The sequence below is a fragment of the Pollicipes pollicipes genome, unplaced genomic scaffold (assembly GCF_011947565.3).
Source record: "Pollicipes pollicipes isolate AB1234 unplaced genomic scaffold, Ppol_2.1 Scaffold_4295;HRSCAF=5057_pilon_pilon_pilon, whole genome shotgun sequence".
Taxonomy (NCBI): Eukaryota; Metazoa; Arthropoda; class Thecostraca; order Pollicipedomorpha; family Pollicipedidae; genus Pollicipes; species Pollicipes pollicipes.
The window spans coordinates 40,247,644-40,270,686 of NW_023596461.1; the positions used below are offsets into that span (position 1 = coordinate 40,247,644).

Genomic DNA, 23,043 nt, shown 5'->3' on the forward strand with positions numbered 1-23,043 from the left:
GCGCGGCACCGGCTCCGTTTGACAGGCGCGGTCCACACGAGGTACGCCCACCCGGCCGCCGCAGCCGCTCATCGCCGGGAGGCCAGCCGCGCGCCCGGCACGCGGCGCCGCTGGCCTGCACTACGCGCGGCCTGCCGCGGCCGACGGCGAGCGGCGGGGCCGGCTCGCTCCGCACCTCTGCCGTCCGCGGCGCACCGAGATCCGATCTGAGCGCGCGAGCTCCCGCTTCCAGCGAGCTCGAGAGCAGCACGCGTGCGCGGTGTGAGAGCAAGCGCACTCTGCCACGCGCAGCAGGACGGCTGATGGTCCCGCGCGACACCCACACCACCGGCCAGCACGCGCTGCCGGTCTATCGCTTGCAGCCGCACGACAATGAGCAACGTTCAACGGGTGTGGCAGCCAGCGGTGCGGCCGGGCACCCTCACCACCACGTGGCGGGTGCGCGAGCCAACTGTCGTCCGCTCTCAAAACGGCACCGAGCCGGCGGAGCGCCGCTCACTACGGGGAACGCCGACATCGCGATTCGCCTACAACATCGCCGTCAGGCAGCGTCACCACTGCCCTGCCCCGACCAGACCGACTTCCAGACTGGGCGCTGCAGAGCGCAGAACCCCGAACACAGTTTGCCGGGGGATGCGGGTCAGCACCCCTCGTGTCTCTTTAGGCCAGCACTGAACACCACCACCGGCGCGCCGCCCCGCAACGTCGATGCCACCTCGTGACCGGGACACGGCATACTGAAGCGGCGCCGCCTGCCCGGTCCGGCCGGGCCCGCCTGCTCGCCGTGACTGCAATCAATAGCGTCGCCACTGGTACCCACCGGCCGGTCCTGCAAACAATCATCAGCGACGTCCTGCCGGGTGTCGGCCGCCGGCGCCGCGAGAGCGGCACGCCGGACACGCGGCGCGCGCGCCCAGACGCTGCCGCGCCGCCGCCCCCCCCCCCCCCGCTCCACGCGAGCGGGGTTCTCCTGCTCAGCATGGGGTGGCGCGGTAGGTGACATTGTATCGCGCTCCTGCGCGTTATGAGGCCGCGGGACGTCCGTAATACCCGCGGTCATCCCGCTGAGGCGCGGTAAGTCTCCGGCTCTCCTAGTTATGGTAAGTCGGAAAAGGGTACGAAAAGGTCCCTGGTTCACACACGGAGCAGAAGCCTGCTCAGTTGTCCCACTCAACATATTACTGAAGGTAGGCGCAACAGCCCTGGAAATCCTGGTCTGCCTTCTCGGCAATCAGAGGAGATTGAGACGTGACAGCAGCCAGAGGATATAGCCGAACCTATCGTCTACAGCTTACTGAGCGACCTAGACAGCTTGACTCGTAAGTACGTTAGAAAAACACCGACGTCACTCTTTCGAAGCCGGCCTCAGGTGCCATACACTGTGGACTAAACCGAGAAAATTGGGACATGAAAATTGCTCAGACATAGATACCTAATCGCGACACATATCTACCCAAATCATTTGCGTTTTTATATTTTCGTCATGGTTACAAACACGTTACCATTCCGACCTTATCCACCCAGTCAATTCAATCAGCAAGGCCTTGCCAGTCCCAAAATTAAGCAACTACACGAATGTCATTTGCGATTTATTTTCCGTGAATGCTAAACATCGGTGCACCTTTGCCTGCTTAACCCATGAAGGTACAACATTCGAACGAACTTTAAAACTACCGTTTGGGTCCTCAGAGGCGATGGGCTGCGTTCACGTACGTTTTGACAGGTGTTTCATGTTCGTATCATCTGCAAGGTGGCAACAATCGCGACTATCATCATCATCACCTCGCTCATCCCACATCCCAGTGTGTACTTACGTGTGCCTGTTACCGATAGGGCGATGGATCGTTTTTGACCAACTGATTCCGTACATTACGGATGAGAGGAAGTACCAATCGTAGTTTCAGAGATCCAAGATAATGAATCAACTAGTCATGACGACCAGCTTTATTCCAGAGCAGTTGCTCCATGTTCGTATTTGAGCCAGGGGATGACTTGCCTAGCCTTATCAAAGTCTCGTCGGTACATGTTTGCGAAAATAAAGTTTTCTGACCTCAGTGAGGAAGGGTATCCCCGGAACGGTTATCTCGAGCAAGCAGTCATTGAGTGTTTACCGAAACTTTTACGGAGGCCAAAATGTGATGCATCTACAGTGTGTTTGAAAGGGTGACCCCACCCAAACAAGCCCTTTCAGCAGCTTTATAACCACGCAGTTATTGCACCTAAAATACTTTTGAATAAGTGAATGAATTTTCGTTGCCTTCATATTTAAAAATTTGCAACGTTACAAACCACCTATGTTCCTTCATGTTGCCATCTTCCATGTGAACGTTTCATGTGTAATAATGCATGACAAAAATTACTGAGCGACTCATTAATACCAGTCATAAATGGAGAAAAGCATGCAACGAGTACTCTTTTTTCGTTGTACAAAAGGTACGATGTCTTTTCAGATGTTTCGTGACCTATACTAGCGTTACTTCAAACAGGAATCGTTACCTGTTGGAGCATTCATTAATTTCCCCGGAGGTATTATACAAAACGTGTAACGTTCTGGCCTTTGTGTGAGTTGACGCCCAGCGCTTACCTCTAGGAGGCAGTGAAGCTGCCGATCATCCAAGATCGGCTTCAGAAATGTCGAATCCCTGATCGGGCATCCTTGCAGGCACTGGATGTCATCTAAGGAGTCCAGGATCTGGGAAACAGCTGGGACAAAACAAACTGTCAGAAAATGGGGGACGCACATGACGAGCCGCAACAGCCGCATCAGAATTAAAGCTTGACACTTTAAAACTGTTTTCGTGCCGCCAACTAGACTGGCAGAGCGCAACAGGGAAAGCATCGAAGAGTTTCCTTGACAGTTCTCTATAGTCGGATAATCCTGATGCGCCGGAAATAAACAAAAACAATGCAATGCACGAATATCAATACCGCTGAAATGTATCCCGGTTCTCTGCTGAAATGGATGCGTCTCTACATTCTACTTTAGCGCTCATTGACTAAAACTATGGGGTAGGTGAGCTCGGCCCGGCCACCAACTCCCACGCGCAAACGAGACCAGGTCACTGTCTAGAACAGCTGACGTCCGGCCGGCCGCTCCACGGTCTAGATCCAAAAGCCTGGGACGTTCGGCCCCAACACCGAGGACCACGGCTAACTGAACAGATGCCAGAGGATGTCGGCTGGACAAAGTCCAGAACAACAAAGACGTCTGGCTGGATTGCGCGGCGACATCTGGACACAGCTCACGGCATATCAACAATCTGAACACGACAGGATGCAGTACTTATAGCTGGAACTCACGTCCATATCTAGTTCGCGGGGGGGGGGAGGGGGGCTCTAATAGTTTCATTTCTGGTGATAGCTTGAAAGACCTCATTGGGACCCAATAAGGTCGGGACTGGACAGGTCAAATGTGTAGTCAACGACTCTGAAAGCCCAATAAAAGACGTCCAGCTCCGCGCCGAGTCCGCGCGGAGCCGGACGTGCCGCCTTCGGAATGGTATTTGGCACGCACCAGGTGAGCCGAAACTGCGGCCTGAGCTGTGATCTGCCCTGCCCGCCGACCGGTGACCAGCCTTGCCCGCCGAACTGCTGGGGCGTGACGCGTGACCGCCCCGTCCCCGCCCGCCTCCTGACCTGCCGTGGCGGCCTCCTCTTCAGCAGACTCGGCCAGGCCGTCGTAGCCGGCGTCAGCGTGGATCGGCAGCCAGCGGGCCGAGCTGACGGCCGCCAGCACGGCGCCCTTCAGCTTGCGGCGCGAGTTGAAGCAGCGCATCTCGTCAACGGTGCGCGTCAGGTGCACGGTCGACGTGCAGTTCTCCCGATCCTGTCCCGGACAGAGGCGCACCGGCGCCGGTCAGCGCCGGCCGCCACAGACACGCGCCAGCTCGCAGTGACACGCTGCTTAATGACAAGAGTGGTGTACTGGGACTAAAACGTATGGGAAAGTCTTATCCACGACATTGAGGAACAACGTGCAACGGGATGGTAGCAGATAATGCGTCACAGAGTAGAAATATGTCAAGCAGATAATGTGTCACAGAGTAGGAATATCGATCACATACAGAACACCAAATAAATGTCATCTTACTCGTGGCATTGAACAAGCCAAAGGATTCGCGCTTCTGTGCGACGGGTCCGTGAAGCGTTACGCAGCTGGCATGACTGAGCCATTCGGCGTTGGTCGTGCCGGCTCACGAGGCTCCGGCACGCTCCCAGCTGTCGATACATTCCAGCGCGCCTCGCCTCGAGTCAGCTGAGCTTAAGCGCCTGGAGCGCGGCGGTCCTCCTACAGCGAGGGTGCCTCATACCGATTCAGCCGTCGTTGAGCAGGCCATATTATTTGAGCGCCATATTTCCCCAAGACGGAGACGCCTGACTTTGATCCAGCCGTGTGAACGCACTGTTCCCCTTCGGCGGAGACGCCTGACCTTGATCCAGACGTGTGGGCGCACTGTTTCCCCTCGGCGGAGGCGCCTGACCTTGATCCAGACGTGTGGGCGCACTGTTTCCCCTCGGCGGAGGCGCCTGACCTTGATCCAGACGTGTGGGCGCACTGTTTCCCCTCGGCGGAGGCGGCTCACCTTGCTCGTTTCCTCCCGGCGGAGGCGACTCACCTTCATCGTTTCCCCTTGGAGGCGGCTCACCTTGATCGTTCCCTCTCGGCGGAGGCGACTCACCTTCATCGTTTCCCCTCGACGGAGGCGGCTCACCTTGATCGCTTCCTCTCGGCGGAGACGGCTCACCTTGATCATTTCTTCTCGGTGGGGGCGGCTCACCTTGATCGTTTCTCCTTGGCGGAGGCGGCTCACCTTGATCGTTTTCCCTCGGCGGAGGCGACTCACCTTCATCGTTTCCTCTCGGTGGAGGCGACTCACCCTGATCGCTTCCTCTCGGCGGAGGCGGCTCACCTTGATCGTTTCCCCTCGGCGGAGGCGGCTCACCTTGATCGTTTCCCCTCGGCGGAGGCGGCTCACCTTTTCCGGCGGCTCACCTTGATCGTTTCCCCTCGGCGGAGGCGGCTCACCTTGATCGTTTCCCCTCGGCGGAGGCGGCTCACCTTGATCGTTTCCCCTCGGCGGAGGCGACTCACCTTGATCGTTTCCCCTCAGCGGAGGCGGCTCACCTTGATCGTTTCCCCTCAGCGGAGGCGGCTCACCTTGATCGTTTCCCCTCGGCGCAGGCGGCTCACCTTGATCGTTTCCCCTCGACGGAGGCGACTCACCTTGATCGTTTCCCCTCAGCGGAGGCGGCTCACCTTGATCGTTCCCCCTCAGCGGAGGCGGCTCACCTTGATCGTTTCCCCTCGGCGGAGGCGACTCACCTTGATCCAGGCGTGGTTGAGCGCCTGGGAGACGGTGGCCCGCTGCAGCGGCTCGCAGGTCAGCATGCGTCGCACCAGGTCCCGCGCCGACTCGCTCACCTCCTCCATCGGGCCCGAGTGCAGCTGACGGCGCCAACACAGGTCAGGCGCGCCACTCAGCACGCGCGCGGAACGCTCATAAGAGCCCAGCATGAAGCGTGCGGATGTTTTAATACAAGATTCGTTTGGCGAAGAAGAGCCGGCAGGTATGCGTTTGGTGTAAATCCTTTCTGTGGAAGCTCTTCTGGGCATGAAGCTGTTTCTCAACATGCGGTAAGCACAGCGCACAATGCACCAACGTCGGCAAGGCCAGATGTGCTGTCAATGTGGGGATCATTCGGTTGCCAGTCAGAAAGATAAGCTGACATGGCTTATCAAGAACAAGTTCAGCCTAAAATTGACACAGCTGGACTCGCTGATCACGTGCCTCGGCCACCCTCGTATACCAAAGTGGCAGAGACCCACACCTCCTTGCAACAGCGTACCAGTTCTAATCGCCCCAGAAGCATTTTTTGTTTAATAATAGCCTTGAAGAAAATACTGACTTCTCGAACATCCCACACGACACCATTACAGCGCAATAAAGAGCCATATCCCGGTGTTGCAATATCCTGGGCCGAGCTGGAGCACCAGGGGTGAGGTGTTATGGTATTAGGGTTTGAGAGGCGTGTCGATGGCAGCGGCCATTTTGCGCAAAAGGGCGCCAAGGGCGAGAGGCGGGAAATGGTCACAGAATCACGGGACGTCGTCCAGCCGGCGACTGACGTTCAGTTTGCCGCTGCAGATGTTGTCGTAGAGCCGGTCGCCGGTGCCGTAGAAGGGCAGCATGCCGGACAACAGGATGTGCAGCATGACGCCGGCCGACCACACGTCTACCGGCTTGCCGTAAGCCTCACGCTGTATCACCTCCGGAGCCATGAAGTGCGGCGTGCCGATACGGCCTGCCCAGGACGGAAGGCGGTCACACGACGGCCAGCGGAGCCACGACACAGCTGACGGGACAGGAGACGGCGGGGGGGGGTGGGGGGGGGGGGGTGGTGGGGGTGGGGGGGCGCGGGCAGCCCAGGACGGACGGCGGTCAGACGGCGGCCAGCAGAGCCGCGACACAGCTGACGGGCCAGGAGACGGCGGGGGGGGGGGGGGGGCGGCTGCCCAGGACGGACGGCGGTCAGACGGCGGCCAGCAGAGCCGCGACACAGCTGACGGGCCAGGAGACGGCGGGGGGGGGGGGCGGCCTGCCCAGGACGGACGGTGGTCAGACGGCGGCCAGCAGAGCCGCGACACAGCTGACGGGCCAGGAGACGGCGGGGGGGGGGGGGGGGGCAGCCCAGGACGGACGGCGGTCAGACGGCGGCCAGCAGAGCCGCGACACAGCTGACGGGCCAGGAGACGGGGGGGGGGGGGGGGCGGCAGCCCAGGACGGACGGCGGTCAGACGGCGGCCAGCAGAGCCGCGACACAGCTGACGGGCCAGGAGACGGCGGCGGGGGGGGGGGGGGGCAGCCCAGGACGGACGGCGGTCACACGGCGGCCAGCAGCGCCACGACACAGCTGACGGGCCAGGAGACGGCGGCGGGGCGCGGACCCACTTTCAGACGGCATGGGTCAGCCACCTAGACCTGATGCAGACCGGGCGGGGGGGGGGGGGGGGGGGGGTACGGTGGCGCGGATCAATTCCGAGACGGCATAAGGCAGTCGCAGAGGATGTAGATTAACACGGACCGGCACGTCACGATCTGCAGCGCCGTGGGCCAATCACGAGAGGACGTAAGGTTAGCTCTGAGACGGCGAGACCAGATCTGAGACGGGAGCAGATCAGCTCCGAGGGGGCGCAGGGCAACCAAGGACGGAATAGACCGCGTGACGGGACGGCACAGTCCTCCCCAGGATGAACTGGACAACCTTTAATTCGCACGGGTGAGCCCGAGACGACGCACTGGATTCAGGAAACAACATGACACGTGGAGCTCAGGGATTCGGCTGTCAGCAGCAGGAGATGCCCTCACACAGGCCAGTGTCGCCTCAGGGCGGTGGATGCCGCGTCCAGCTGCGAAGAAAGACGTCGGCAGGTGGCCCGATCGTGGCGGCAGCAGCTCCACAGTTTGGATTGGGGGATGGCAGCGAAGCGGACAGCATACGCGATGTCCCTAACCCGACACTCTCAGTCCAACTACCACAATTTTCTAGTGCCGACAAGTTGGGAAATTGCCTGGAGAAGGGTGACTAAAAACAGCGTGTGGTTCCGCGCATGAGAACCCCATGCACCGAACTGGCCAACCAACAAATGATGACGTGCTGTAACTTGAAATCAGGAAAAACAACAGACAAAACACGCAGAGTATCACGTGACCGCCTAAATGACGACACGCCTGCTATCTCTCAGGTGCCACATGCAATAGCTGCCCGACGGCCCAGACCATCGGGAAGAGCTGCCCAACTGCTCGGACCACCGGAAAGATGGCCAGCCGCAAAACGAACCTTAGCTGTGGGGAATGCCAGCGAAACGAACCTCAGCTGTAGGGAATACCGACACTGTGGGGAATGTCTGAGAATAGTGAACGTGTTGATCTGGTAGTACTGGTTCAGAAGCAAACGTTGTTGCCGTTAGCATACTGATTTACCAACACAGGCGTCGAGACGCTACGGTGAACCGATCTTGCAAACGAAAACCTTCGCCGAGAGCGCCGTGCTGAACTCACCTGTTTTGTCGGCGCTGAAGTAGTCACGGGCCACGTGGCCGATACCGGGCCGCGTTTCCATGGTAACAGGCTCTGGACCATGCCACAGAACGACGTCACAGCCTGCCACCAGGCTCCAGTCCCGGACCAACAACCATGCGCATGGACCGTGCGTTGACGACATGGGCGGGCATGTATGCATAGTACAACACAAAACTTGCGGGACGCGTTCAGGGACGCGCAGCGACCAAGCAATGGTGGGGGACTAACAAAGCCAGCACAAAACGCACTAGTTTCAGGCCTCAGGCTACTCCACACAAAACAAAGGGTACCACGATATATGACGAACAAAAATATACGGAATAAACCGGCATTCGTTACAAAAGAATAACGTCGAAGGAAATGCATGATCTGTGGTCAAATATGCCCCATAACATAAACGAACGGGGAACTGCACTGGTACAGTTGCTATGTCATAGACAATATACTCCATAGCGAACCTCGGGAAACGCAGAGCGAAACCCTCCAGATCGTCAGGAAACACAAGCAGGCACGCCAACAAATTGGAACACTCTGGGCAAAAAGCACATACAAGACCATACCACTGGTCATAGCCCCACCGCTACCAAATATGACAGATTTCCCCGCAGGCTGAAGCACCTTGCCAACTATATCAGAGGAGCGACATATCCAACCAGACGGCGATTCGGCCCAGTAAAGGCAACCGTATGCGAACTCGTGGGAGTACTGTGTCAGCCCAGCCAGGTGATCCAAGCCCACGCTCGGTGGTGTTATCAGTCGCACGAGCACCTGCAGTGTCAGCGGTGTGAGGTGGTCACGTGTCCTGTCAGGAAGTCGTCTGGTCAGCAAGGTGGTCAAACATGTGGTCAGTTGCAGGCGCAGCTGTGTGAGCTTCACTTTCAACTTGTCAGTCATGTGTGTCCGAAGCGATCAGCAATTTTGTAAGCACTTAACTGCACAGACGTAGCGTCAAGTCCTGGGAGTACCAACGGCACCTGCACCTGAGTGCCCGAACCACCGTGCACCTACTACGACGTGTCCAGGCACCCCGCATCGAGACCTGGACACCTTGCCGCGGGCAGGAAACGGAATCACACATAACTGCAGCTTCTTCTGCCACGCGGCGACTGTGTGCTGCTACCCCGTGCTGTTTGTCCCGTTTGTGTATGTGCACGGATAGAAGAGAGGAGGAACAGTCGGTCCTTTCGTCCAGTACCCGGCGTGCGGACCCCGTCACGCACCGCCCACATCACGCCGCCGCGCGTGATCATCGTCCCTGCCGAGCGAGCATCACCGGACTGACGTCTGCGTCCGTCTGCGTCTCTCTGCACGTGGAGACGGACTCCCGCCACATCACTGTCCGGCGCGACCGCGTCGGCGCCGGCCGCGCGCCAGTGCCGCCACCTACCGCCGTTGATCAGCTGCTGATGCTGCAGCTGCACGGCCACGCCGAAGCCGCCCAGCTTCACGGGCGCCGAGTTCTCTTTGGTGGCGAGCAGCACGCAGTGCGGCTTGATGTCGCGGTGCACGATGTCATTCTCGTGACAGTGGCGCAGCGCCTCCAGAATCTGCCGCATGTAGTGGCTGCAACGACGCCGGGGAGGACGAGGTGTCAGCAGCCGGCTGACTGGGCAGGGGAGCACGTAGCAGGTTGGGAGGGGGGCTGCGATAACTAAGTCGGAATTGTGGCCGACCGAGGGGACACGCAGTCGAGGACTTGGCGTGGGTTAGCGCTGGGCTCGAGTGCCAGGGCCAGGAGGCTGTCTGATCCGACGACAAGTTAACGATCAGGCACAGCTAATCACAGGGTCAACCTGGCCCCGGACGGCCACATCATGGTATTGCGTCGAAGGGGAGCATCGACCCCACGATCACGTCCGACACAACGGCCGCTGGAAATCTGCAAATTATACGCTGGACCGAAGCGTACCCATCGGGATGCCCCGTGGGTTCAGCGTGGAAGCGTGCAGTCTCGGGACAGCATATCGGTACGAGGGACATCTTGAACGGAGGCTGCCACTGCGAAGACGCCTGTCAGTCTTATCATAACAAGTCGTTTGGATCGCCCTGTGCACGGATGCAATAAGTGCTTCCAGACCAATTGTACTTATGTGGTGGAATGCAGCATTCTGATACTGATACCATTTCAACTTATAATAAATGCCGACGGCATACACGAGGGCAGCAGTGGTCAGCGTTAATGTACCTGGAATGGCAAATGATGCAGTAGAACCGTTCTAACACAGTTTCTGTCGCGTGCTTCGGACTATCACGTGGGAGAGAGCCAGGCATCGTTACTGAGAAAGGCCGACTCGCCCCATGGCACCACGCGACAAGCAAAAACAACAACAAAAAACTCCAAATGTTCTCAGGTAATGCGCGATGTTCCGGGCGTCGACAATCACCCATCGCCAGGCATTAACTCAACCCACAATTATCAATGCTGTTCTCAATCACGATGTATGCTGCTGCAGACGGTTCAAAACTAAGCATGCGCAGCTGTGAGGCGGACTGTCTTGCCGTCCAATAAACAGAGCCGCGACGAACTGGTATGCGGCAGCTGGCCAGATCCCCGCGGCAGGCAGCACCATGCGTGCGAGGCTGGCTGGCCACTTGACTTCTTAACACGCAATGTATCAAACCGCTCCCCCGCGCGTTGTAGGGGATGCACAAATAAGGGGACCCTATGCGCTAGTTTTTCGCATTTCGAAATCACCAACTATCTCTCATATGTACCTAGAATTTCGGCCACAGTTTGAAGATTGGCACATTTACCTAATCCGTCTCTCATCATCCGCCGGTTAACAGCGCTCTCCTTCCTCGCTCAACCTTACTCGCTGCTAAGAAACCAGAATCGATATCTGGTTAGAGCTGGTTAGACCGTGGGTCATCTGTTCACCCTTGGAGCATGCCAAGTCAACACCGTAAAAACTGGGCAGGACCTAATAACGCCTCCGCCTTCATCCAGTTTGCTGCTCACGCATCAGAAGCTCGTGCGGAAATAGAAGGGAGGCGGGTCGGCAGGTGCTGACGCTTCAATTACACCCGCCGAAGGGCTGCCGCCGAAATAAGTCATGAAACGGAAGCCATCCGACACCCATCTCACCAACACAATGCCCCGGCCGAAGTCGGCAGCGCCACTCTGTGCGGCGGTGTCGCTGGCGCCTCTCCGGGCGGCGGCACAGAGCCGGTGGCACCGGTCTACCCCCTTACCGGATGCTCCTTTCTCATCGATCGGTGCCGTCGAGCCGCGGTGCATTAGTATGCGGCGGCGACAACAGATGTCGGGCAGATCGACAAAAGGCCGCCGGCCGCCGCTGGGGACCGTAAGCAATCAGCGGCTGCGCTCGACGGCGCCGGCCAGACGCGTGCAACCACCTCATGCGGCGCGCGTGAAGAGCGGCGAGAGAGTCGTCGCCGGTCGTCCGCCAGACACTGCACGAGCGGGCACAATGGCACGAGCAGATGCTCGTCGCTCTCTCAGTAGGCGGGAGATCGGTCGAGAATGACCAACCCGACAGCGGCCAGTTTGGGGCTGGCTCGACCGCAGAGGTGAAATCAACGCCCCTCTTCCCCCTCTTAGCCTCACTTGGCGACGGGAGATCACCACGGCAGTGTCGTGCCAGGATGCACTCAGTGACGTTCCGACCTGAAAACACCTTTCAAGCACGCTCAACTTTGGCGTCTTTTGAATTTCAAGACGCGCTGGTCCTCGATCCGCTGAAACCCAATCGCCCCCCCCCCCAAATTCGGGCTCATCTCCGCCACATCTGGATCCCACTGACCCGGGTGCCATCTGGCAGATGCCATCCATAATAACTAGATTTGGGACGCCATCAGCGTTAGGCCGGGGCACAGGAAAACATCGCGCGCAATGCAGCACCCAAGCCGGTGGTGAGTGGGAGCACGTCGGATGTGACCCGGCTGCAACAGATTACCACTCTCTGTGCCACACCGTCATCATCGTAACCACGCAGAATGCAAGAGGTCATTTTAACGGGCATGCACATAACTTTGCAACGCTCTGTCACATATTCACAGTATTATGGTCGCGATAAACGCAGAAAGTTAAAAGGCTGAACAACGTACTTATCTTGAGATGAACTCAGTCTATAAAACAACCCCAGATGACAACCCTCAAATGTGCGTTGTAACACCTGCCTCTGCATTCCTTTCCAATATCGCACCAACTGTGCATCCGCCCATTTCTACAGTATGCTTCATTGCAATTCAGTTTCATTTCCACAGAAAAACCACTAATTCTGCAGCCAATGACAGCATCCGAACCGCCCCGTTCACCAGACTTCCGCGGTACTTCAGCGTGTGGTAGAGCCGCCATCGGTGGCGAAGTAAGACCAGTTGGCCCGAACCAGCCCGCTCACTGTCGTGGTGCACACCCCAGTGGTATGATGGACAGCTTCCACTGCACATCCGAACTGCATCATGGACAGTTCCTACCGCATGCCCGAACTACAGGATGAACAGCTCCCACTACGCGCCCAAACTACATGATGGACAGCTCCCACTATACACAGGAACTGCATGATGGACAGCTCCCACTACACACAGGAACTGTATGATGGACAGCTCCCAATGCACACCCGAACTGCAAGATGGAAAGCTCCCACTACACACCCGAACTGCATGATGGATAGCTACCACCACACGCCCGAACTGCATGCTGAAAGCTCCCACTACACACCCGAACTGCATGATGGATAGCTCCCCCCACACCCGACCCGACCCAACCACCACACCCGACCCCGCAGGGGCACCGGCTTCGGCCGGTGTAGGGGACTAGCGCCCCTCGGGTCCCAGCTCCGGTAACGGGTGGACAGCGCAAGCTGTTCTTCTCAGGGCGCAGCGACCCTGCCAGTACGTGAGCTCCTGCTCCTTGTCCCGCCCGCTTCCCATTACCCGCTTTCCCGCATCCGGCCCTATCCTTGTAACTAAATGACAACGTTATGGGCGCAACATGACCTATGCAGTCGGCGCGCCCAAAACCCTACTTAACAACAACACACACCCGAATTGCATGGTGGACAGCGCCCACTGCACATCCGAACTGCGTGATGGACAGCGCTCACTGCACATCCGAACTGCGTGATGGATGGTCCCCACTGCACACCCGAACTGCATGATGAATGGCGCCCACTGTGCACCCGAACCGCATGATTGATGGCCCCCACTGCACACCCGAACTGCATGATGAGTGTCGCCCACTGCACACCCGAACTGCGTGATGGATGGCCCCTACTGCACATCCGAACGGCGTGATTGATGGCCCCCACTGCACACCCGAACTGCATGATGAATGGGGCCCCCGCTGCACACCCGAACTGCATGATGAATGGCGCCCACTGTGCAACCGAACCGCATGATGGAGAAGTCCCACTCACATCAGCGGCATTATCCGTACACAGACCCGCTGATATCTGGGCTCTGGACCTTGTCTCGCGCAAAAGGCTCTAGCCCCCAACCCTTGGGATGTTGCCATCGCCGAAATGGGAAAAGCACTCGAATTTAGTGACTTGCTACCAGCATACATTTTTACTCAAACCTTTTGCAAATTTACTGCTATCAATAGTGTGAAACCTCACATTAAACATGAAATGCTTTGTAAGACTCGGATATCGATCAAAATGGCATATATGTGCGAGACGCTGTGTCACCCAAAACCCGTTAGTGACCCGCTCCAGGTATTGAAAATTCGTGCGGTCTACTCGACCAACGCATGGGGACGGAATAGGTTTTCCACATGTACAGCGGTATCAGCTGGCACCCACGCGCTGTTACGCCTGGCGCAGGTGCCCATAGCGCAGCATCATGACGTCTCCATTACCGATTGCATCTTTTTTTAGAGACGGAACGGAAGAACGAAACCAGCATCAGTCTCTTTGATACCGAGAATCAGGACCACACGAGTCTTTCTAGAGTGCGCAGGCGACGCATTGCTCGGCATGCACAGGTGAGCCACCGGCGACCTCGCTGCACCGCTGCGCACCGCTGTGGGACGTGCCGTGCTCCGCCCCAGCGCCCCAGCCCCGCTCCCCACCGGCGACCTCGCTGCACCGCTGCACGCCGATGTGGGACGTGCCGTGCTCCGCCCCAGCGCCCCGGTCCGCTCCCCACCGGCGACCTCGCTGCACTGCTGCACACCGATGTGGGACGTGCCGTGCTCCGCCCCAGCGCCCCGGCACCGCTCCCCACCGACGACCTCGCTGCACCGCTGCACACCGCCGTGGGACGTGCCGTGCCCCGCCCCAGCGCCCCGGTCCGCTCCCCACCGCCGACCTCGCTGCACCGCTGCACGCCGATGTGGGACGTGCCGCGCTCCGCCCCAGCGCCCCGGCCCCGCTCACCTGGCCACGGCCTCACTGTAGACGAAGCCCAGGTTCGCACGCTTGACGATCTCGAAGCAGAGGTCGGCACCGTCCATGCTGCGGGCAAGGCAGGGGGGGGGGGGGGTGGGCGTCAGCGGAGAGGGCCACGACTCGGCGCGGCCCATCGGCGGGGCGGCAGCGACCCCAGACGGCCAAGCCGAGGCTCCGCCGGACACTGCCACCCCAAGCGGCCCCAGATCATCTGCCGTGTCATGGGTTGCACCTGAGCCTGATCTAGAGAGCCCGCTGCCAGGAGCAGCACCCAGGCTTGACTTGAAGAGCCGACCAAAGCATATTTGTCTAGCTACGTCTACAAGTGCTGTGGCACTTCTACATCCATCCTGCGACCTGTCAGTCCTTCCCGATCTTTGCGATGAAGCGCATCCGCGCGGCGTTCCGCTTTAACGCGGGAGGCGCGGAAGGTCAGCGCCACAAAACGGCGTCGGCAGCGCGGCAGTGTTTTACGCGTCTGCGCTACGGGGACGCGAGCAAAAGACAAGTGCACGCGTGTCACTACTTCCTGTTCCACTTTTAAAACAACTATTGAATGGCTTCACAACCCAATTTCGCGTGGGATGCTTTGAAAGGTTACAGGTGGTTTCAAGAAATCTTACTTGATGTTCACTGATTATGAACAGTCTGACAGCAGAAGAAATAATTTGTAAAGCAAATATTGTACATAACTCACAGATAAGACAGAAGTATTACCCTTATTGCTCGGAGAACACCAGGAAAATGGAGGTGTAGTCGGGTTGATTCACTCCTGCTATTGTTTAGATAAAGGCATGTTACCGAAACATCAACCCAACCATATCTCCATTCTCCTGTTTTTCTCCGAGGATTAAGGCTAATACTACTGTCTTATCTTTGTGAACAATGTTCCTCGTTAATGCACTGAACAACTTACGTAATTGATGACAACTCCCTAGAATCCTACCTATCACCAAACAAATTTTATAATGTTAAATGTAGCACGAAGCGCGCGATATAACCTGACAAAAACTGGGGCTTTGTGAGTTATTTTTCGGTTTCGTAAATCCAGTGGGAGAACGCTGGTGTCTTCAAGCATTTCAAGTGGTCCTCTCAAGTAAGGCCGCACTTTGGGCCATAGCGTCACAGCGTGATCAGCTGACCACACATGACAAGTTACAGCATTGACGTTGTTTTGCATCGATTACGGCCTAGCACATGCTTCCTACAACTAATATTTTCGCCTCGCTGAAAAAGAGCTTGGAATCCCTGGTATGGGACGTCCAAGCTGTTTAGCAATGACAGGATTCAAACTCGTTTTTTCAGAATTGCAATTGCCCGGCATGAGTTCAGAACAAACCACAAAGATCTAGTAAACGGATGAGAGCCTTCGGATAATCGCAGAAGTTCACGGGTCTGTAGACCTTCGGTAACATCTGTCATATCTCACCTCATCCGCCAGCAGACTGGCGAGGGGGATCGGCTGGACAGACAGCAATTACGCGCTTGCCCGTGATCGACTGCATCAAGCTGGCGAGGGAGGGCCGGCTGGACGGACAGTCCGTGATCAACTGCGTCAGACAGCGAGGGAGGGCCGGCTGGACGGACAGTCCGTGATCGCCTGCGTCAGACAGCGAGGGAGGGCCGGCTGGACGGACAGCCCGTGGTCGCCTGCGTCGGACTGCGAGGGAGGGCCGGCTGGACGGACAGTCCGTGATCGCCTGCGTCAGACTGTGAGGGAGGGTCGGCTGGACGGACAGCAGTCATCGCCTGTCTGTGATCGCCTGCGTCTGATTGCGAGGGAGGGCCGGCTGGACGGACAGTCCGTGATCGACTGCGTCAGACCGCGAGGGAGGGTCGGCTGGACGGACAACAATTACGCGCTTGCCCGTGATCGACTGCGTCAAGCTGGCGGGGGAGGGTCAGCTGGACAGACAGTCCGTGATCGACTGCGTCAGACTGCGAGGGAGGGTCGGCTGGACGGACAGTCCGTGATGGCCTGCGTCAGACTGCGAGGGAGGGTCGGCTGGACGGACAGTCCGTGATCGACTGCGTCAGACTGCGAGGGAGGTCGGCTGGACAGACAACAATTACGCGCTTGCCCGCGATCCACTGCGTCAAGCTGGCGAGGGAGGGTCGGCTGGACGGACAGTCCGTGATCGCCTGCGTCAGACTGCGATGGAGGGCCGGCTGGACGGACAGTCCGTGATCGACTGCGTCAGACAGCGAGGGAGGGTCGGCTGAACGGACAGTCCGTGATCGCCTGCGTCAGACAGCGAGGGAGCGCCGGCTGGACGGACAGTCCGTGATCGCCTGCGCCAGACTGCGATGGAGGGCCGGCTGGACGGACAGTCCGTGGTCGACTGCGTCAGACTGCGAGGGAGGGCCGGCTGGACGGACAGTCCGTGATCGCCTGCGTCAGACTGCGAGGGAGGGCCGGTTGGACGGACAGCTCGTGATCGACTGCGTCAGACCGCGAGGGAGGGTCGGCTGGACGGACAACAGTCACCGTCTATCTGTGATCGCCTGCGTCAGACTGCGAGGGAGGATCGGCTGGACGGACAACAGTCACCGTCTGTCCGTGATCGCCTGCGTCAGACTGTGAGGGAGGGCCAGCTGGACGGACAACAGTCACCGCCTGTCTGTGATCGACTGCGTCTGACTGCGAGGGAGGGACGGCTGGACGGACAACAGTCACCGTCTGTCTGTGATCGCCTGCGTCAGACTGCGAGGGAGGATCGGCTGGACGGACAACAGTCACCGTCTGTCCGTGATCGCCTGCGTCAGACTGTGAGGGAGGGCCAGCTGGACGGACAACAGTCACCGTCTGTCTGTGATCGACTGCGTCTGACCGCGAGGGACGGTCGGCTGGACGGACAACAGTCACCGTCTATCTGTGATCGCCTGCGTCAGACTGCGAGGGAGGATCGGCTGGACGGACAACAGTCACCGTCTGTCTGTGATCGACTGCGTCTGACTGCGAGGGAGGGCCGGCTGGACGAACAGTTCGTGCTCGCCTGCGTCAGACTGCGAGGGAGGGCCAGCTGGACGGAAAGCAGCCACCGTCTGCCCGTGATCGACTGCGTCAAGCGCTGTTACCTTGGGCACGACGGACACGTCGAAAGATCGATAGTGGCCGGGCGGAAGGACCGAGGGTGCCGGCACAAACGGATCGATGAAACAGAGGCTGAATGGCAATAAGAAGTGATCCAGACTTCAGACGGCCTTACCACTCTGCCTGGCATCACCGCCTTGATACAATAGAGCCTAACTGCCTACTTGATACAATAGAGACCTCAGTTGGCACGGAAACGAATGGGAGCGGTGACAGGTGTATGTGTGCCGTTCCAAAAGCATTGACACTGCTGACCACGCTTTCCCAGATGAGGGTTTCTTAACTGTAATCATGTGTCGTTCCTTACCTACGGTGTCTTTTATTTCCGCGCTAAAGGTACTAAGGAACCCACGCGACAACCAAAGGCTGCCTTTCATCACGCTTTGCGCAAGCATGGATTCTCTTGGTCACCACAGGAGGCATCCAGCCATGGTCGGCTGGACCAACAAACGGTGGGTAACGGTGCATGAATTTGGTCGACCGGTCAGACGGCAGAACGGTGACCCATCTGAACATGTCCGGTTGTGGAGATGGGGGGGGGGGGGGGGGCATCCGACCACGCCCGGTTCGACGAGGAACGCGAACACATCTGCCCAGCGGATGCCGGGGGGGGGGGAGACATCCGACCACGCCCGGTTCGACCAGGAACGCGAGCACATCTGCCCAGCGCCGGCCGGACACGCCGGAGAGCCATGTGGCCAGGATCGGCAGAAGGGACGCGCCTGCGGGGCATCTGCCGATGTTGATTGAGCACGGCATTGGAGGGACGGGTGACGGCCGACGGGTGCCACGCGCCGGGCCGACACCGGTCGGCGGCCGGCCGGCCGGCCGGACCCACGGAGGGCGGGAGAGGCGCGTGACGACAGGTGCCTGCTGCAGTCGGCCGCTATTGATCCGCGACGGCCGCGCACAGCTGCTAACACGATGCCTGGCCCGGCGGCCGCCGCTGCTGCCGGGCTATAACGCCGACTCAGACCCGCGCCGGCTTATCCCGCCGCGCCGCCGGCCGCCGATGTGGCGCGCGGTCACGCGACGCTCACGGCCAGGCCGCGGTCGGACCGCGGCGGGCGCCCGGCCGCCCCGTCCGAGCCAGTCGATACGACTGCCATGTCCGGAGCCAGGAGGTGCAGTCGGGCATCCGATGCCAGGCCGTTTCCGCAGTAATCGGGAGACGTCTGGTCGTAGTGGCACATGGAGTTCTGATGATGGGCAGCAACCACGTACGCAAACATGTTCCTATCGACTACGTCCCTAACGCCTAGGCTATTTTGCCAACCACGCCCGTCCGCAGGCTGTTTCTTAATCAGTTATCCCAGGATCTCGTGATCGCTTCGGAAAAACTCCTGCAGTAATCAATAACGCTGGTCTTCCCCCCCCCCTCCTCCCCCTAATCCCGTCACAGATCGCGCTATTTTGACCTTTGTCAACCGACAGGCGTTACGTGCCACGCAGAATACCAAACGAAGCCTCGAGACCACCTGACAACTTCGCGACAGGCAGCTCATGACAAGTACTCGTGAAACTTCAAACAAGCCACACGGAACATCATGTTTTTCGCATCAAAAACGCATCATGTTTTCAACAGTCGTGGTCATCTTCACGTCAAATCAAGCTACACGAATTGCCTGCTTTCATACGAAAAATAAGCATTGCAGACTACTCCGCATATGGACATCGAGTGCTTCGATGAATGGAGTAAAACGCTTAACACATAACAATGATTGAGTCATTGCTGTGGAAAGAGTGTTTGAATTACTGATTGCACGCAATCCCAAGAAGTTAACTGGACAAAGTTATTCCTCAACGCCAAGCGCGCTCCAGCACTAGCCTGAGCCAGGTCTGAATCAGCTAAGGCAGCGAAGCCCGTGTCGGTAAGAGCGGCAAATCCCATCACATCCAAAGCTAACGATCGATACACAAAGTGAGAGCCAACGTCATCTTTACAGAACAAAAATATCGGTGGAAGTTTCAGATATGCAGAACCAACTTGACACTTAAGTCTACACACCATTCACAACGTTTCTTACCGAATCACCTGTATGGAGAACGACGGCAAAAGTACAGTAGAGCGGTGACTGGTGTGGATTCACTAGCCCATAACCCTCATAGTCAGTAAATATTGTTGTGATATAATGGGTATGGTATCCGCGGAGCACACCATATGTAATTTTAACTGCACTGAAATCCTCTCCAAGCATGACCGGTTCAGAGAGCCGATACCCTACGCGTGAAGTGCGTTGGTTCTTATCGTGAAAAACATAAAAAGAGATACAAACATAGATAGGACGTCATACCACGCGGTATTAAAATAAAAATATCCTATAAGTAAAAACTGTGTGCGCGTTGCCAACACGCTGAATACATGCCATTTCATCAGAGCTATCGCCCGCTACAGCAGATTCGATGTCTGCCGATTCTACCCACGATGCACCAAGTACAAAAACATCATGCAATAAAATAAAACGGATTGTAAGTTGGTGGGCTACCTGAGATATTTATTGAGATAACTATAAATTATCTCCTATGGCTGATCTCCTTCTGCCGGGTCCTACGTCATTAAATCTCCTCGACGCCTAATCAGTATGACCTTGTCATGTGTCCGTAAAGAGAATCTGACTCTAATCAAACCTTGCCACAATTAATTGGCCAGCGGTGATGTGAGGTCATCATATGACCTGCCCTGACAATATCTTTGGGTGATCTCACACCCAAGATGGACATGGACGATGACGAAACCCTGACAAGACACAAATGTGATCTTTAATGATCCCCACGTGATCGTCGACAATCGTTTCATCCGAATATACCAGCATCGTGAATCAATGTGACGAAAATTTCAGACTCTGTCTGGTGTCACCTTGGCCTGGAAGATTACCTAAGTTATTAAAGAAAATGTTCCGCATTTATACGGGGTTTTGAACTAAAATAGCCAGCTTGAAGACCTTCCGGTGCAGCTCACAGCTCTGCCCTTCTACAAGAGAATGCTTTACATTTGAAGATATTGAAGCAGGCATCAGATATGATGAAACAAGCTTGTTTAAAACTATTGGTATACATTTAAACCGGAGAGGGCTGCTCTAGAAAGCGCAATTCTCTGTTGGGTAAACATGCTCCTCGATCCGTGTCATGGTTTGATTAGTTCAACGTACCTTGCGCAACATTCATTAACTGTCAATTGACGGTCGTTATATCCGGAAATCGTGCTCACGAACGCCAGAAATGAACGCCTCGACAATCATATTTTCTTGGCCTTGCTCACCGCATGACCCACGAAATGGCAGGATTGGAATGACGTTATTATAACGTCATGGATGCCAAGGTGGCTTTGAAATACTCTCCCCATATTCTCGGACATGTAGCTCAGAAATTGGAGTGGCTTAGGTCCTAAGAATAGCGGTGCTGTGAGCAGCACCGGAGAGTCTTTAAGGTATCTCTTTCAGTTCGAAACATCATATAAATGTGGAACACAAGACCTAAGCCCGCTTAGTTTCTGAGCTACACGCCCCCGAAAATGGGGAGAGTGCCTCAATACGGCGGGAGAATATTTCAAAGTCACCTTAACATTCACGATGTCACAATAACATCCCTCAAAGCCTGTCCTTTCACAAGTCATGCCGCGATCCAGGCCGAAAAAATATGATGGTCGATTCGTTCATATCTGTCGTTCGTCAGCACGATTTCCAAATACAACGGCCGTCAATTGGCTCTCAATTAATGTTGAGCAAGGTACGATGACGTGATCAAAAATGACGCATCGAGGCACGTATTTACTAAAAAAAAAGAAAACGTGGTGTCTAGGGCAGTCTTTCCTAATTTAAAGTGCGCCATTAGTTATAGGTAGCCTTATCTCAACATATGTCATCCTTGCTTCAGTGTCCTCAAATGCGAATCATTCCCTTCAAGTGCATTTGCAAGGAACATTCCACACTTCAGTTAGACAGTGCATTCAGGTTTATCCCTCGTCAAGTAGCAAGGAGAAAGGAAAGATAGACGCATTAATATTTTGGCAGCATGTCTATCAAAACCAAAGTGAATTCAAAATTCGAAGTTGCCTGCGATTCCAGTAAATTTTTCCGTTTTGTTTTTAAACAGTGACCCACAGTTTTAACAACTTACAAACGTTCAAGGGACTACACAAGGAGAAATTGCCAGCCATTATTACGATACAGTGTATATCTAACTATGGACCCAAAAATACGCAAAAATACGCATACCTGCAAACGAATTCAAGTAAACGGGCATCGCGCATGACGCATCAGGCATCATTCTTTGATGCAAACGATTTCAAGCTAGCACGCATCACGTATTAACGTACTCCACACCACACTCGCATAATCGGTTATGATGAGCCCTGTACCTTAAGGTCTGATCGTCGACATAATGTATGAGAATGGATTCACTCATATTCCTGTCTGGATGGTCCTGTGCTTTGTAGACGACTGAGCTCTGAGAAGGGTACAGGGTTCGTAGTTTACACCTTCCCAGATTTCGTTTCACGTTTCGTTTTTTTTCGAAAACGTTTCACAATTTCAAAATAATTAGAGGGTCTGGTGCACAGCATCAAGGATGCGACAGGGAAGGCCCATTTTATCACATATTGCAACACAAAGTTTTCATCATGAGGTCATAAGGAACTTGACGTGGAAAGTGTTCACTCTTCCTGCTCTGTTGTAAAAATGCTCAAAACTCAGGCAAATTGTGGAATGGACCACTGAACGAATCGCGAGATTCTTTCGACACATATATGGGACCGAAGCCACACTTCTGGCTTTGAAGCCGAATTGAAACCAAAGGTTATGACGTGAAGTCGAACTCGAAGCCGAAGCCGGTGGTTTCGAAGTCAAGAATAGCGAAGCCAAAGCCAAAGCCGCATCCGAAGCTATAGGCTTCAAACTTGAGGCCACTAACTTCAAGTTTGACATGACGTAAAGCCAGTTACACACATCAGTCCAGAATCACCAGGCTGAACTCTAAGCCAAATCCAGTGTACAGCGTGGCTAAGTGGAACCGAAACCATTTTCGAATCTGCTAAAAGCTTATGGGATCACGTTATCACATTTTTTGGCGGAGTGATAATGGCAAGGTCTTAGCATGACGGTGGGAAGACTTTTCAGACTATTTACCAGGTCTTGCGTGGTAGCACGTGCACAACGTTTCGGACAGTAGTTATCCAGCCATCGTCAGGTGTCAGTAGGTCCTGAGCATGATCGGCTGGTTTAGGCTTTCAGCCACGTGTGCGTCGCAGTCTTGAAAAGTGGCGTGGCATATCTGGGTGATATGGTAGAAAAAACCGTTTGCTGTTGAGTTAACCAGCGGCTGAAGTTGAAAAATTGTCGTCAGCTAGCAGCACAAGATTTATCCCAAGCCAGATTCGCCCAATGCCTGCTCCGACATCATAAGAGGCTGAATAAAAGTTGAAAATGAAAAGTGGAATGAAATTGAAAATGAAAATGAAAATTCGCGGCGTGCCAACGTGGGAAGCCTCGCCCTATACCTGCGAGGATTAACTGACGAT

The 23,043-nt window shown here is 56.1% G+C and overlaps 1 protein-coding gene across 5 annotated transcripts in view; it reads right to left on the reverse strand.

Annotated features, from left to right (window-relative positions):
- Positions 1–23,043, reverse strand: part of CASK (peripheral plasma membrane protein CASK) — a 123,750-nt gene that overhangs the window by 83,990 nt on the left and 16,717 nt on the right. For 4 of the 5 annotated variants that reach the window (XM_037219274.1, XM_037219279.1, XM_037219278.1 and 1 more), the window contains exons 5-11: positions 14,423–14,500; positions 9,469–9,644; positions 8,061–8,132; positions 6,128–6,303; positions 5,324–5,446; positions 3,637–3,826; positions 2,585–2,703 (exon numbers count right to left, since the gene is read on the reverse strand). In XM_037219274.1, coding sequence (XP_037075169.1) covers positions 2,585–2,703; positions 3,637–3,826; positions 5,324–5,446; positions 6,128–6,303; positions 8,061–8,132; positions 9,469–9,644; positions 14,423–14,500 — 934 coding nt within the window. The remainder of the gene's footprint in view (positions 1–2,584; positions 2,704–3,636; positions 3,827–5,323; positions 5,447–6,127; positions 6,304–8,060; positions 8,133–9,468; positions 9,645–14,422; positions 14,501–23,043) is intronic. The other variant, XM_037219277.1, reaches the window with a different exon arrangement.